The sequence below is a fragment of the Athene noctua genome, chromosome 2, assembly GCF_965140245.1.
Source record: "Athene noctua chromosome 2, bAthNoc1.hap1.1, whole genome shotgun sequence".
Lineage (NCBI taxonomy): Eukaryota > Metazoa > Chordata > Aves > Strigiformes > Strigidae > Athene > Athene noctua.
The window spans coordinates 138,499,088-138,513,195 of NC_134038.1; the positions used below are offsets into that span (position 1 = coordinate 138,499,088).

General features: G+C 40.2%; 1 protein-coding gene across 5 annotated transcripts in view; it reads right to left on the bottom strand.

The window, feature by feature from the left end:
- Positions 1 to 14,108, bottom strand: part of IGF2BP3 (insulin like growth factor 2 mRNA binding protein 3) — a 113,964-nt gene that overhangs the window by 78,897 nt on the left and 20,959 nt on the right. For all 5 annotated transcript variants that reach the window (XM_074898066.1, XM_074898065.1, XM_074898064.1 and 2 more), the window contains exon 3: positions 10,417 to 10,465. In XM_074898066.1, coding sequence (XP_074754167.1) covers positions 10,417 to 10,465 — 49 coding nt within the window. The remainder of the gene's footprint in view (positions 1 to 10,416; positions 10,466 to 14,108) is intronic.

The following is a 14,108-nucleotide window of genomic DNA, read 5'->3' on the forward strand; positions in this document are numbered from 1 at the left end:
TTTTCAAATTATACAACTGGTAAGTCTGAAGAGACAGTGACATCTTCTTTCAAGGCAGGTAACTGAAATTACTCCAGAACTTCTCCAAGAACAGGACATAAATAGTTTTTTAATCACATTATTTTTACAACACTTGAAGGGCATCTTTGTTTATAAAAGCATGTAGCTTTACCAGTGACTTCATACATGCCAACAAAAAAGGTTCTGACATCTAATTTCATCAGGAATTTTGGGGCTGCACTCCCAGCATCTAAAACCAGCACTTCCACAAAAGACCCAATACCAGTGAGAACTACTGGTTCCTTATTTCAGAGAAAAACTAAAATGAACAAAATTTAAGATATGAGGCAGCATGAATAATTAATTAGGAAAGACTAAGTTTACACACAGAAAAGCTACATCAAAAGATTTAACAGGGATAAGAATACATTCTTATCAAAAAGTGTATTCTTTCATAGGTCAAAAACATGCTTTGGGACTTTTATTACAGCTTGCTAATTCAAATCAAAGAATTTTCAGAAGCTACAATTTTCACCAAACAGTCCCTTGGTGGTTTGGTTTTTATGCTATTAGAGTACCAGTGAGAAACAAGATCATGCAGTTACATGTGAAATAAAGAAAGCACCAGTGAGTTGATGCTGCTTATTTCACTTTCGGGCTGTCTCACTTAAGGGTGCTTTGAACCGTGGGTTAATTTATCCTTTTGTTTAAGGAAATTTAGCCAGCAATGGCATGCAGCCTAAGTTCTATCTGCAGTGATACAATACCGTTTCCAGACATGTTTCCCCTCCTATGCATGCAGGTGACAAACTTGCAGAGATTCCACATCCAGATTAATTTCCAGTAATAACACTATAACAAATAACAGTTGGGCTCAGAGGACAGTACTGTGCCTGGCCACACTCTACCTGGCAGCCAGTAACAAGTGGCTTGTTCCAGGGCCCATCATACTTAACATCTTAGTCAGCGACCTGGAGGAGGTGTTGCAGCACACCCTCCTCAAGTTTGGGGATGAGACCAAACTGAGGTAAACAGTCAACATGCCAGAGGGCAGGGCTGCCACCCAAAGAAACCTAGGCAGGGTAGATGAATGGGCCAACAACAAATGCTATGTCCTGCAACAGGGAAGGAATAATCCCTTGCACATTGGTACAGGCTAAGGGCTGCCTGGTTGGAGAGAAGCTCTGCTGAAAAGACTATGCAGGGTGTTGGAGGACAGCAAGCTGAACGTGAGCCAGGTCTGTGTCCTGGCAGCAAAGATCAGCAACAACCTGGACTGTATTAACAGGAGCACAGGAAACGGATGGAAGAAAGTTAATGAATGCTGAGTGAGAGGGGATAATCAATCACATGTAGATACTGCATGCAGTTTTGGGACCTCCAGTGCAAGAAAGACATTGAGAACCAGGAATGAGTTCAGTGAAGGGCCACCAAGATGGTTGGGAGCTGGAGTACCTCACCAGTAAGAGAATCTGAGGGAACTGAGATTGTTGAGCCCAGGAACAAACACCTTTGAGGGAAGCATAGCAGCAGTCTGCCCCACAGGTCACTGAGCAAATAGAGCCAGGCTCTTCCCAAAGGTGCAGGGTGGAAGAATAAGAGACATCATGCTTAAGCTAACACAACGGATGTCCTCACCGGGTATAAGGAAAACAATTCTCATTAGCAGAAATCTTAAACCTTCGGACTGATCACCACAAGGTGAGGTTGCACAAACTGCATTCCTAGGGGTTTCCAAGACTGGACAAAACCCTAACCAATGTGGTTTGAATTCAATACAGACCTTGCTTTGAGCACAAAGTGGGACTATAGATCTCCTGAGACCCCTTCCAACCTGAAAGGTTTTATAATTCTATGAAAGGGTATGCCACAACACTGGATAAAAAGGTTGCACATGATTAAAGTGACTCCTTAAGTAAAAATTATAGCTAAGGGGTGCAAGACTTTGACAGCTGTGCCCTTGAACAAAGGCCTTCACAGACACCTTTCCAGAATTGCAAGTAAAAAGTAAGATTTGGTGGCTGGTTTCCCAAAAAGTGTTTTGAGCCAAGCAAGCTTTGTGTGTCTTTTAAGATTTCTCAAGTTTTAGAGTCACTGTTAGTGACAGGTTAAACAAGTAACCATATTATTCTAGGCTTGTGAGCAACACAGTGTTCTAACAGTGCCAACCAACCCCGTGGTGACAATGCCAAAATTCTTGCACACTAGCAGCTGTTTTAAGTATTAGAACATTTCTGAAAAGTTAAGGGATCACAGGTTGTGCCTTCCTTTATTCTAGAAGATCAAAAACTGGTCATGAAAACAGATTTCTCTTTGTCTCAGTCACAGGACAATGGAACACATTTGGATGGGGTGAGAGTTTGGATCAAACAGCCATGCTGATTATTTTTTTTTTTAACCCCTTCATTTAGCTATTTCTCCCACTGAATGTTGGAAGGAAAATAAGATACAGGCCCGTAAATGCAGTCTCCAAAGACATAAATCTCCTGTATGTCTTAGTTGGAATGGCCACATTTAACACTTAAAACTCACTCACTCATTTTTGTGCTTTGACATTAGAGCCCATTACAGCCAAAATTCATACTCCAACATGGAGATCTGACAACTCACTGAATCACAAAGCTGTGTGACTCAGATGAGACAAGAGATTAAAAAGTCTCAGGTCCAAGTGGGTGCTTCTCTCCACCCTTTGTCCTGTCCCTTTCACGGAAGGGTTGATCAACACCTTGCAAACAATGCCCTGAAGTCACTGCAGATTACTACTCAGCATGTTCAGAGAAGCCAGTTTTTCCTGCTTAACATTCTGGTCAAAAAGCTGTGGCACTTCAGCACCTTCTTCAAAAGTTGCTCAGTCAACCTTCCTGCCTCTGCTACACAAGTCAAAGTGGCTGCCTAAACAACCACCCAACACCACATTTCCTTAAGCACAAGCCCAAAATCTTCCACTTCCTGTTCTTTCAACTTATCACCTTGGCCACCCGGAGGAAAAGCAACCTTCACACCTCTAAACTGTGTCAGTCAAGCCATCTCTGACCTGGTGACAATGTTTTCTTTAGAACAGACTACTAACATTATTTTCTTCTGGTTGGAAGACCACGTTTTGTACCTTCTAGGTGCTCAGCACAACAGAGCCCTGACCTCACCTTTAACTTAGCTATTCTTTACTTAAGCTACTACAGTACAAGCTTCCAAAATTTTTTTTAAAAAAAGTGTTAATTAACACAATGCTACCTAAGTATCTTCACCGGGGGCACCTGGGATAACAACCCTTAAATGGGGGCAAGTTTTTGATAAAAGCATCACTATCGACTACTTTTAATAAGATCCTGATTTAAGTAAAAAATGCTGTAGTGCAATTCTCAAAGAAAATTACCTGTTAGATTTTTTCCCCTTGTTTACAACAACTGTAAGGCGGTTATCAGCGCTGCTGTAGCCAACACACTCATATGAATAAATCATTCTAAGAGAGAAATATGCTTATTACATGTTTATCCAAGGACCTTTACTCCCACACCCTGTATTTTAAACACCTGCAAAGGGTGTTTATTACCTCACATATACCTGTAAATATCACCCCCTATAATTAAGCCAGGCAATTAAAATCCCAACATAAGCCAGTATGTCTTAAGTGTAAAACTGTGTGGTCTGACACAGACATGGTCACTTTCCTATGTCAGACTGACTCACCTGCTGCTAAGCCCAGCTAGACCATGGGAAATACCTGCAGCTCAAGCAAAATAGTTCATTTGGAATATGGAGCCAGGGCAGATAGCAGAAAGGAAAGATCAGCAGCATCTCTTTTCTCTTTGGCAGGAAAGGAGTAAAGGCACCCCCCATGTTCCCCTGGCTATAGACCAACACCTGGAGGAGGCAGTGCTGTCCAGGAGCTCTACATTGCTCCAGGGGCTGCTCTACTCTCTACCTTGTAGTTAAGAATCAAGGTTAAGATATAGTTAAGGTGACCAACATCAACCTTTGTTTGATGTGCATAATTCTTGATAAACTGTGAATTATGTTCTAATGAGAAACTGGAGAGATTTATGTGTGGGGTATCTCTCTTCAGAAGGCTTTTGACAGTGTGCCCTACAACAGACTCATAAGGTAAACACAACCAACACTACAACAGCAGGTGAGAAGTCAGCCTCGTGATCACTGCCAGGTTACAGTTATTACCAACCTACTGTCAAACTAAAGAGCTCTGTTTCATTGGGTTTGCAGGGACCACCACATCTAGTGTTGTATCAGGTTTGTGTTTATTAAATCTGAAGATGGCACAAGGCTGAAATGGAGTGCAAATAAGAGAACAAGATAAGAGCTCAAAGTGATCTTAAACTACAGAAACTAAAACTACAGAAGCTACTCTGGAGAAACCTTATGGGACTTCCCAGTTGAGATATCCAAGAACAGTCCAGAGAAGAGACTGAAAGAACTTAAACTCTCTCTGTAACCCTGCCTGAACATCACAGGTCTTCAAATACATAAAAAGACTGCTTTAGAGAACATGTTAGTCTGTTTTCTGTTCTCCTGCTGAGGAGGGCTAGTATTAAATGGCAAAAAGTACAGCTTAGTGCCTGATGTAGCACTCTGAGGAAGAAACAGAAAACAAAGATCCCTACTAGAGATTCCCACACCTAGCAGGCAGTAGCAGATAATTTGTGCATGCTTAGCATTCTGCTAGCATTTTTATAGCTATACATTATTTTTAACACTACATTAAGTTAGGATTCTTGGAGGAGTCTTGAGGTGAAAGATCATATTTCAATACTTTTTAAATCTCTTTACTGTTGATTTATCTTTCTTCTAGAATTCTTGTCATTGTAGCTCAGCTCATTCCTACATCTCCCCTTTACATTTTGCTTTATGAGCAAAATCTGCTTTGTATAATCCTCATTTATTCTTAATTGCAATAGTTTCAGGTTTTTCTTTTCCTTTCTTAATACTCACAAGTTCCCCACCTGTTCTCTTCATATCCTTGGTATTCTAGAATGAACTGCATTGTAACCATTCAGCAAGATTAGTTTTTATACTGCATCTCTAGATTAAAAAACACAAACAAATAACAAACAACCACCCCACCCAGTTTAGCGGTTTCAATCAAAGAAGCAACAGAAGCTACTAAAGATCCTCAGGACAAACAGTTATTTACAGTTAGAAGACTTACTAACATTTATTCACAGTCAGAATCAGTCTCAATTCTTTTACAGAAACTGAAAGTTGTCTTACACAATATGCAGATGGAGATGGCTCAAACCTTTCTTGCATTGACAGAAATCTCAATGCAGAAACCGCACTCACACTGCAACTCTGATCCGGAAATCCTTTTCCATTACTACTTCTGCTTGGAGAATCTAAGACATCAGAGGTCTCAGCATAACTATGAAACTTTGTTTTTCATTTCCATGAAAGTGAGGAAAAGCAAGCCCTGTTTAAAAACATCCTTTTGCCTTTGGAAGAGCTAAATCAGACCTCCCTTCCCACACATTTCTGTCCCCAAAAGCAACCTGCAAGTCTCACAGTAAAGCTAGAAATACACATTCAATGTTTGTCTTACTTCTCTGCTCACTCAACAGGTTCACACTCCACAGACTGGGCTTTTAGTCTACCTTTTTTGTTACGAAGTTCATCAACACTGTATCTGTTTATCTGTTTTTCTGCTCCGTACAAACTGATAAGGAAATAAGCCCACAGAAGATAAGTGGGAACTCTTCAACAGCTACCTTCCTGCTGAGCCAGCAAGTGCTGTTTCTGGCACCATCTGTGTCCTAAAAGTCTGTTCTCTAGCACTTTTTTCACTAAACATGGAAAAAAATATTTGGAAAGAAAATCTCTTGAAGCATCTTCTACACTGAGGAAGCTAGTTTTAAAATGTTTTAAAAGAAAAAAGGTAACATTCCGCATAACAGTTTCTTCTCAGAAGAGCTCTACTTGGATCCCTATCACGATGAATCAGAAGCAAACTAGGTACTTCAGTTTTAAATCACCACACCTAGACCTCCTTCTAGAATGCATGTCATCTTGTCTTGCAAATACACCTCCAGTCCTGAATACTCACAAGCTAAGTGAGAGATTACTTGCAGTCACAAATTAGGACTCAAGACAGTACGTTACAGACTGTGGTTCAGGAAAAAGTAAGAGATCGGTTTACTTTTCTGCAGAGACCATAGAGCCAGGGCACTTCTATCCTATGGGGCTGGTATGTGTGGAGAATTGAAAAAAGTGGTGTGCCAAATCCTTCACTTGTCATGATCTTTACCACCAATCTGTACTTCATATTTGATGAGTAAGGGGAGGAATTATACACACCTATCACTAAAAAAGGTGTACTTATTGTTTGCGGTCTTGCTTCAAACAAGCATCATAACAGGTGAAATTAAAAAATAAGATCTGATCATGCACATGTCCTTCAAATTACCAAATTGATATAATAACCTCTACATGAAGTTTATATGCAAACAGAATAAAAGGAAGAAGATGCATTCCAGAAGTCATGATGCTTTTATGGAACATAGGCAATGTTCCAGAGTCCTCAAACCCAGACAGTCCAGTGATGGATGGGGGAATAAAATGCAAATGACCTCCTGGATGAGTAGAGAACATGATCCTGGATAAGCCTCTACCAGTCCAGACCCCAATTTCAGTCTGAGTCTTAAATTTTCTTAGTTCAGACAGAGATGTTGCATTCCCTCCACCTCCAGTTTCAACTACCTGGGCAAGGAGTACAAGAATACCCAACCCGCAGGTATAGAAATATGCGGAACCTTGCCAAAAATCTTCTTGTGAAGTTCAAATTAATTACTAGGCAAGTTTTGTATATACTTAACCTTGAATGCCTTGGAATACATTAGAATTTTACCTTTTACAGCTGCACTTTGAGAGTGAGCAGCTCTTCAATATAGCAACCCTGTGGTTTTGTTTCAATGTAGTACTCAGCAGATTATAGCAGGTCATTATCTGCCTTTCTTCTACTACTTAGCCCTGAATATGGTCTAAAATAGTTATCTTTTTTACTTATACCATGATGGTCTGATAAGTACACAGTGAACTCTTTCATTACACAGAAGAAAAAACTACAAGTCCAATTGCTATGGCTGGTTTTAAGAGTCAGTATTTTGTTCAGTAACTTCAACCTATGTGAAGAAGAAAACTACTTGGAAGGTTTTTCTCCAGAAGAGCAAATAGTTAATCTGAATTTCTGTACTTAGTTCATGAAAAGTCTTATTAATAGATGTTACTCTGTGGCCATTTGCACCCACTGTTTATTTCCCAATCTGTATGCAATAACTATGGGTGAAGTGTCCTGTCTCACATGAGTCTTCAGCATACCCAGTTTCTTCCAAGGGGAAGTCAAGGTTTCCTTAACACTAAAGTTCAATGTTTTCTCTCTTTCATGCTACTGCAAGGCACTAGATTTCACTAAATCTAGAGGCACGTGCCTTTTCAAAAACTAAGGTACACCAGTGAAACAGTTTGAAAGTTTTCACAGTAAACTTACTTCAGCGTTTCATGAATCTTAAGAGCCACCTCCCATCTGCATGGAGAACAAAGCACTTATATCAACAGTAGGGGACCTTCCTCAGCTGATGTACTGCAGAACAGTCTCAATTCAGATTAAGCTTCAATTTATTCCCTGAAAGGTTTTCTGGTTTTGAAAACCAAGAGGCAATACTATTCTCTGGGGTGCTCAGGAGTGGGAGATACTACCAAACTCTGTTACACTGCACACTACAAACAGCATCCCCTCCACTCTTCCAGGCCTGCTTTCTCCAAATCTGAGGAATTGCATTTCAGAGCAATGCCTTTCTTATAATAAGAAATAATAAGAAGTTTTTGTGGGTGATTTGTTATAAGCCAAGGAACCCTGTTCAGTATGAGTGTGCAGAGACACTCGCTGCATCCCAGTCCCACATGGTCCAGGACATACAGGTACCACTGTGTAACATGTTGGCCACAAGAATATCTGCAAAACACCAAACTAGAGGCATGTATACCAACTGCTAGGGGCACACCTGTAGGCTTCCCATGTAAAATGCTTGTTTTCTGTAAAGAACAAAATTAAAACAAGACAATTATTTCAACAGAGCTGAAGAAAATACTTCTGCAGATAATAAAGTAACATTCCTGTTAACAGTTATACTAGGAAAAAAATTTCACGAGAACACTAATCCTTCTTCCATTCTTGCCACATATCCCTATGTCACTGTAACAAGAAAGATGTTGCAGGGTACTAAGTGTGTTTTCAATATCAAACATACGTGAGGGCTGATAGACTGAAGTAACTTATAGATCTCTTTCAGTGGGTATTTTTTTGTTTGGTTTTAAGGATTTCACACCCATTAGAAGTCAGTCTTGATTCAAGCAATTAACAAAGGAGCAATGAGGCAAGCAGATTGGCACAGAGGGACTATAAGAAACAATTTAAGTAAAAATGCTCCAGCTGCCACACGTGCACACGCACACACCATCCCCTCAGAAAGCATTATGCAAGAACATTGCTTCAGTATAAATCCCTCTCTGTATGTATAAACTTTCAGTCTCCTTACCAAAGCAACTGGTTGCAAAAGAGATTTGCTTTAAGGAGAAATCATCCAGAATTGTGTTATGAAGCTCAAAATAAGTTTTTACAAGTTCTTTTAGCACCAAAAAAAAACCCCAAAACAAAAACCCAGAGCCCAAGGTAAACTTGACATAAGACAAGCAGCTCATTTAATCACCAGCTGCTGTATTTTGTCATCAGCACTCTTCTGAGAGCACACAGAACTTACCTGCTTAGTGCAAAAGTGACAGAACACTTAACACTTACAAAGAAAATCTAGGAAGTTTGTAGACAAACCATACTTGGCAAGCAACCCTAATATTGTAAGAGCATGCAAAAAGTATTGTAGACATTATTTTGGAGCCTCATCCCCCTAAATTCTGTACCCAAACAAAGGGCCAGGTCTGTACAAGTAACTTCAGGACATCTAAGCAAGGTTGAGATTACAACCTTGGGACAGGTATGACAAATAGGGACAATTTTCCTTGGGAACTTTAGGAAGATAGTGTGTTTCAAAAAGTGGGGCAGAGGGAACATCTGTCTGAGACCAGATGTCACCATAAAAATTACAGCAGAGAAGGACAGAGAAATAATTTTAAAAAATCAGTAATCAGATAGGAAACAGGGTAGATACCTGTAACATATAAGCAGTAATAGCTGCATTCATGTAAGGAGGGACAAGCAAGTGGAAGCATTTTGATGCACTCTGCTCAACAGTGCTTACATCTGTGTTTATTCACATTTTTCCGACACATATGCCTCTGCTCTGATACTCACTATTCCTATACAAAATCCTCAGGGCAAGTTTGTACCAAAAAAGTTATTCCTCAGATCAGTCACCCTCTACCATTTCTATTACTAGTCTTCTCAAAAAGCAGCTATGAACTTGAAATACAAGGCAATACACAGTTCCACTGAGGGGAGCACAAGGTTTGGGAAGTGCAGAACAAAGACTTTTACGGACAGCACACACCAGAAGGACAGACTGAAGCAACGAGAGGTGGTGTGTACCGACATCTTTCTTACAGAACCCAGTGGTTGACAGCCTAGGTTGGAGAGAGCAGTGCCTCCGTTTTTCTCCAAAGCTAAGAAACAAGTAGGCAGTGCAAACAAAGTAGTAGCTGCAGATGAAGAGTCAGATGAAGGCAGCAAACCAAACCTGTGCAGAGAATGCTACCAGAGCTTTATCCTCAAACCCTCCACCGTCTAATCTCCCTCAAGCAAAGGGATGACTTATCACTAGTGAAATGCAAAAACGTTTTAAACACACACAAGGTAGAAAAAACAGCAAAGAAAACAGACCTGTTCTCACAGTAGCCCATCTACTGCAAAAACTGTAACACTATTTGAGGAGTGTGAACAGCAAGTATACAGTGTATCAGTGAGAGCCATTATAGCATGAGCAAACAATTTGTCATAATGCCACCACCATAGAGGAGCAAGGAACAACTAAAATACACACCAAAAAAAAAAATCAAAGAAAAATGATCAGCATTAAATTTCTGCTTTTGTAAAGGTTTTGGCCAGGTATTTAAATATGAACTTGTGTTAAGTTTACTGAATTCATCCACCAGGCACCAGCAAGGTCCAAAATGGATGAGCTTTCAGTCAAAGAGACTGACTGCATCAGGAAGTCAGCATTCACCAAAGAATCCATTTCAACATTTTTTATGGTTAACTCGGAGAGCAGAAATGAAGGCAGTTATCTGAATTGCTTAGAAGGCTCTATTGTTCCCTCTTCCAAAGGATTTTTCCCCAGAACAGAATGGGTGGTGTGTGCAAAGCAAGTAAAAGGTGGGGGAAGGGGAAAAGTCTTGTGGATAAAGACAGAAACAGAAACATGGTTTTAAGCACAGATACCAATTTTTAAAGTAACTTCCTACCTCCCACTGCAAGTGAGGCGGGATATTTCTGATCTGAAGCTTCCGACTCCTGCAGATAAATTAAAGAAAATAGTTTAAGAAAAACCAGAAAGAAAACATTATTGCAAGATAGACTATACATAGCAGTGTTGTACATGTAAGCATCTGTTGCACTAAGAGGGGCAAAACCAAATACACAACTCAAAAAACCCCAACAGATCGGGGGGGAGGGCAGGGGGGCACAGAGTGGGGAATGTCAGGTCAAAACAATTTCAAGTCCAAAGAGCTGTTACAGGAATACTTGTTATACATTTGACAGCTGTTACATTTCATAAAGTCTCAGCTTTTCTTGAAGACTATTTCTATTTCAGCTTTAAGGCCTTCAGTATCTAACGGTCTTCATAATAAATGGGTGTGATAATCCTATGTATTTGTACTGCATTCCCCTCCACTTTTCTTTTAATTCACCAAGAAGATACTTCAGGATTCTACATCCCTTCAAGGAAGATAATATAAATTCGAATAAAAACATTTGCTTTAGTATTAAGCTTTTTGTTAGCCTAATGACAGCCTATATTCTAACATTTATATGGCTGAATTTCTCCATCCCTGATTGGGAGAAGAGCCAGTAAATTCATTGTATTTTCACCCCAAATTTACATCAGTTTTCACTTATCTAGTAAACAAAACATTCACTTTGAAGTGCTACTGCAAAGGCTGACAGTGTGCTGGCTGCCTTCACAGCCAAGTCCTTTGTCTCCTCCCTTCCCCCAAAGTGAGAGAACAAATAAATGCCAGAGATGCCACAAAACCCTTGGGATTTGCAAGAATGTGGAGATTAACACAGTTTCAGCTGGGCTCAGGTAGAGCATGCTGGATGGGTCCGTCTGGCTAGCCTGGGAAGATCTGGGGAAGGGAGAGGGGACAACAGAGTGGTCTAGCTCAGAAGGATCTCAGCTGCATTTTGGTTCACCAAACCAGCTAAAGTAAGTGTCTTGTGTTCAAACACTCAGCTTTACTTAGTGCTTTAATTGCTCAATACTGACCTCTCACAGAAAACATTTCACATTTTAAGGACTTTTTATAACAGAACAGAAGTTTGTTAAACTTATACAGGCCAGTAAAATCTTGCAACAAAACAAGTTTTAGAGATGTTCCTGTCTAGCAATAAAATTGAAAGCTTTCGTTTTTCCCCTCAGATCCTTTTAAAATACACTCCTTTCCCCAACACCACCACCACCCACACAGGCCTGCAGCGAGTGTTTTACATCTTGAAATGCTCTCCTCAACAGGCTTTTTTTGGGGTGCAGCCGGAGCTTACAGCACAAAGCCACCTTACCCAAACTTCTCACATGGAGGTGTCACCCCCAACACTACGACGACCATAAGATCAAGCAACAAGCGTGCTTTCTCCAGAAAAGATGAACAGGTCTTGGTTGTGCAGCATTTCTCAGCTGTTTTCATTCCCCTCAAGCAAGTAAGAGCCAATTTCAGCATTTGATCATACAAATAGGCGAGGAAGGGAGAACAAAAACTCAAACTGTACACAACCCTATTTAAGCTTTCATTTCCAATAAAGCAAAGAAAGAATCAGGAGCTGCTTCACTGTAATAGGGAGGGGGGGAAGTTTCCTGGAAGTTCACAAAGATTTCCTTAAACTGTAATCTCAGCTAGTGATACCACTACAAAACAATCACCCTAAAGTAGCAATATACTGCTCTAAAATATCAAAATAATCTCACACAGCAACCTGAAGGTTGGGTCGTAAAGTAGAACATAAAAGGGGATGTTCATTCAATATTAAAAATACTAGGAAGTTTTAATGCAGAAAAATCCCAAACCACAAAATTGGCAGCCAATATGCTATTCAACGTGCTTCAAACTGTGTCGTGCCATTAGTCTCTCACACTTGTAGATTCATATTAAAATTCATGAGTTTCGTAGCAAGGAGTGCCACTCGCAGAAAGATCCAAGCGCGCGATAGTCCAGCCAGCAGGCCAACAACAGGTCTCACCACAGCTCAGCAACAAATGCTCACACTGAGAAGTGTATATTCACTGGTGAGAAGAGGGGGAAGTATCTTTTCCAGAAGAACATACACAAGTTTCTTGCACACAACTGCCAACTCACATTTCATTTCAGAACGAAAAACTACATATCTTCTCCTTTATTGCCCAACACCTGAAAGATGGACAGAAAAAAAAAAAGCAATCTCTACATTTACTCAACAATAAAGGATGTAACACAAAGTTTGGAGTTTTTTCTTCTTCCCACATGACTTCGAGGGACTGAAAAGTTTGACACAATTTAAAACTTCTGCCAGCCAAGATTTTTAGCACAGAAATAACTTGAACATCCTGAAACAGAGGAGGAGGAGGAAGGGAGAGGACCAAGGAAGAAATGCCACCTTAAAATTACCAGTTCCTTTACCACATTCATAAAGAGCCAAAGGAAATGCAAGCCAAGTCCAAAACGGGTACAGTCCCACTGTGCACCTCAGTTTATGGCAATAGTGAGACACCTATTGTACAAAACTGAAAGGTCACCTCAAAACTACAAGAATCATTATATGATGCATTTAATTTGAAACTATTTACACCCTCATCAGTTCCTTGGCTGCACAGCAAGTAATTTTAGCTTGTCACCCCGTGCACAAGTTTGATGCATGTGAACATTTATATATACACACACACACACACATTATTGCTAACTGTGATAAAACAATAGCGAAAAAAAGCGAGTAAAACTTTGCATGGCCAAGAGAGAAATCACACAGAACCAGTGCAAAAATAAAAGATCACGAGCACCTTTGAGACTTCTCCATTTCAGTTACTATCAGCTCCTATTTAAAAAAAACCTCTAAAGATATTCCTTAAAATTACCTAAAAATACACGAAGCTTGTAACCCCTTTTCCCCCCTCTGAAATTCTCCACACACAGAAAGGATAGAAATGACAGAAGTGTTTTTGTGTTCCCAGGACTAGAACAAGCACTGAGCTAGCAGCAAGCAGAGACCGAATCCCCCACGCGCTGCAATAACCTGCGCAGCTCCTGCTCGGAGACATCGCTCCTCCGGTCCTTCTCCTACACTTTGGCAGCCCATACAGCTCCTTGCTGCAGAGCAGCATTAGCTATTTGCAGTCCTTTCTACTGTGTGCACGTGAATCAGCTCTCAGCTTTCTCAAGAAAAACCCAAATGCAAACATACAGCAAAGAGTAAGGGACAAAGCTGTGTCTGACTGAATTTACCACAGTGGCAACAGCTTCCATGAGGATGAGTTCTGGCTTCAGAAAGCATCCTTTTGCACAGGGACAAAACTCTACAAAGTAGGTGGAGAAAGGAAAGAGAAATATAGGAGCAACTTCCTGGAAATACTCTCTCATCTCAGACACTGTCAGGTCTTTTAGGATGCTTTACATCTTCCTCATAACTATTTTCTTCAGCAAAGAATGGTATATGCAAACCTCTTACAGTTATCACATCCCAGGGAGCATAAACCTACAGAGAGTTTTGTTTTATTTTGTTTTGAAATAATCTTACATTTCATTACTTTATAACCACTTGCAGTAGTGTGTAAGGCGTATAACACAAGAAACAGTCCTTTCAAATTCCATGAAGGTATTTTCTTATGATATTTTCATTTAATATATAGCTCACCTAGTCTTAATAAGTCTTCAGTAAATAAAACTTTGCATATCTTGATGTGACTCAT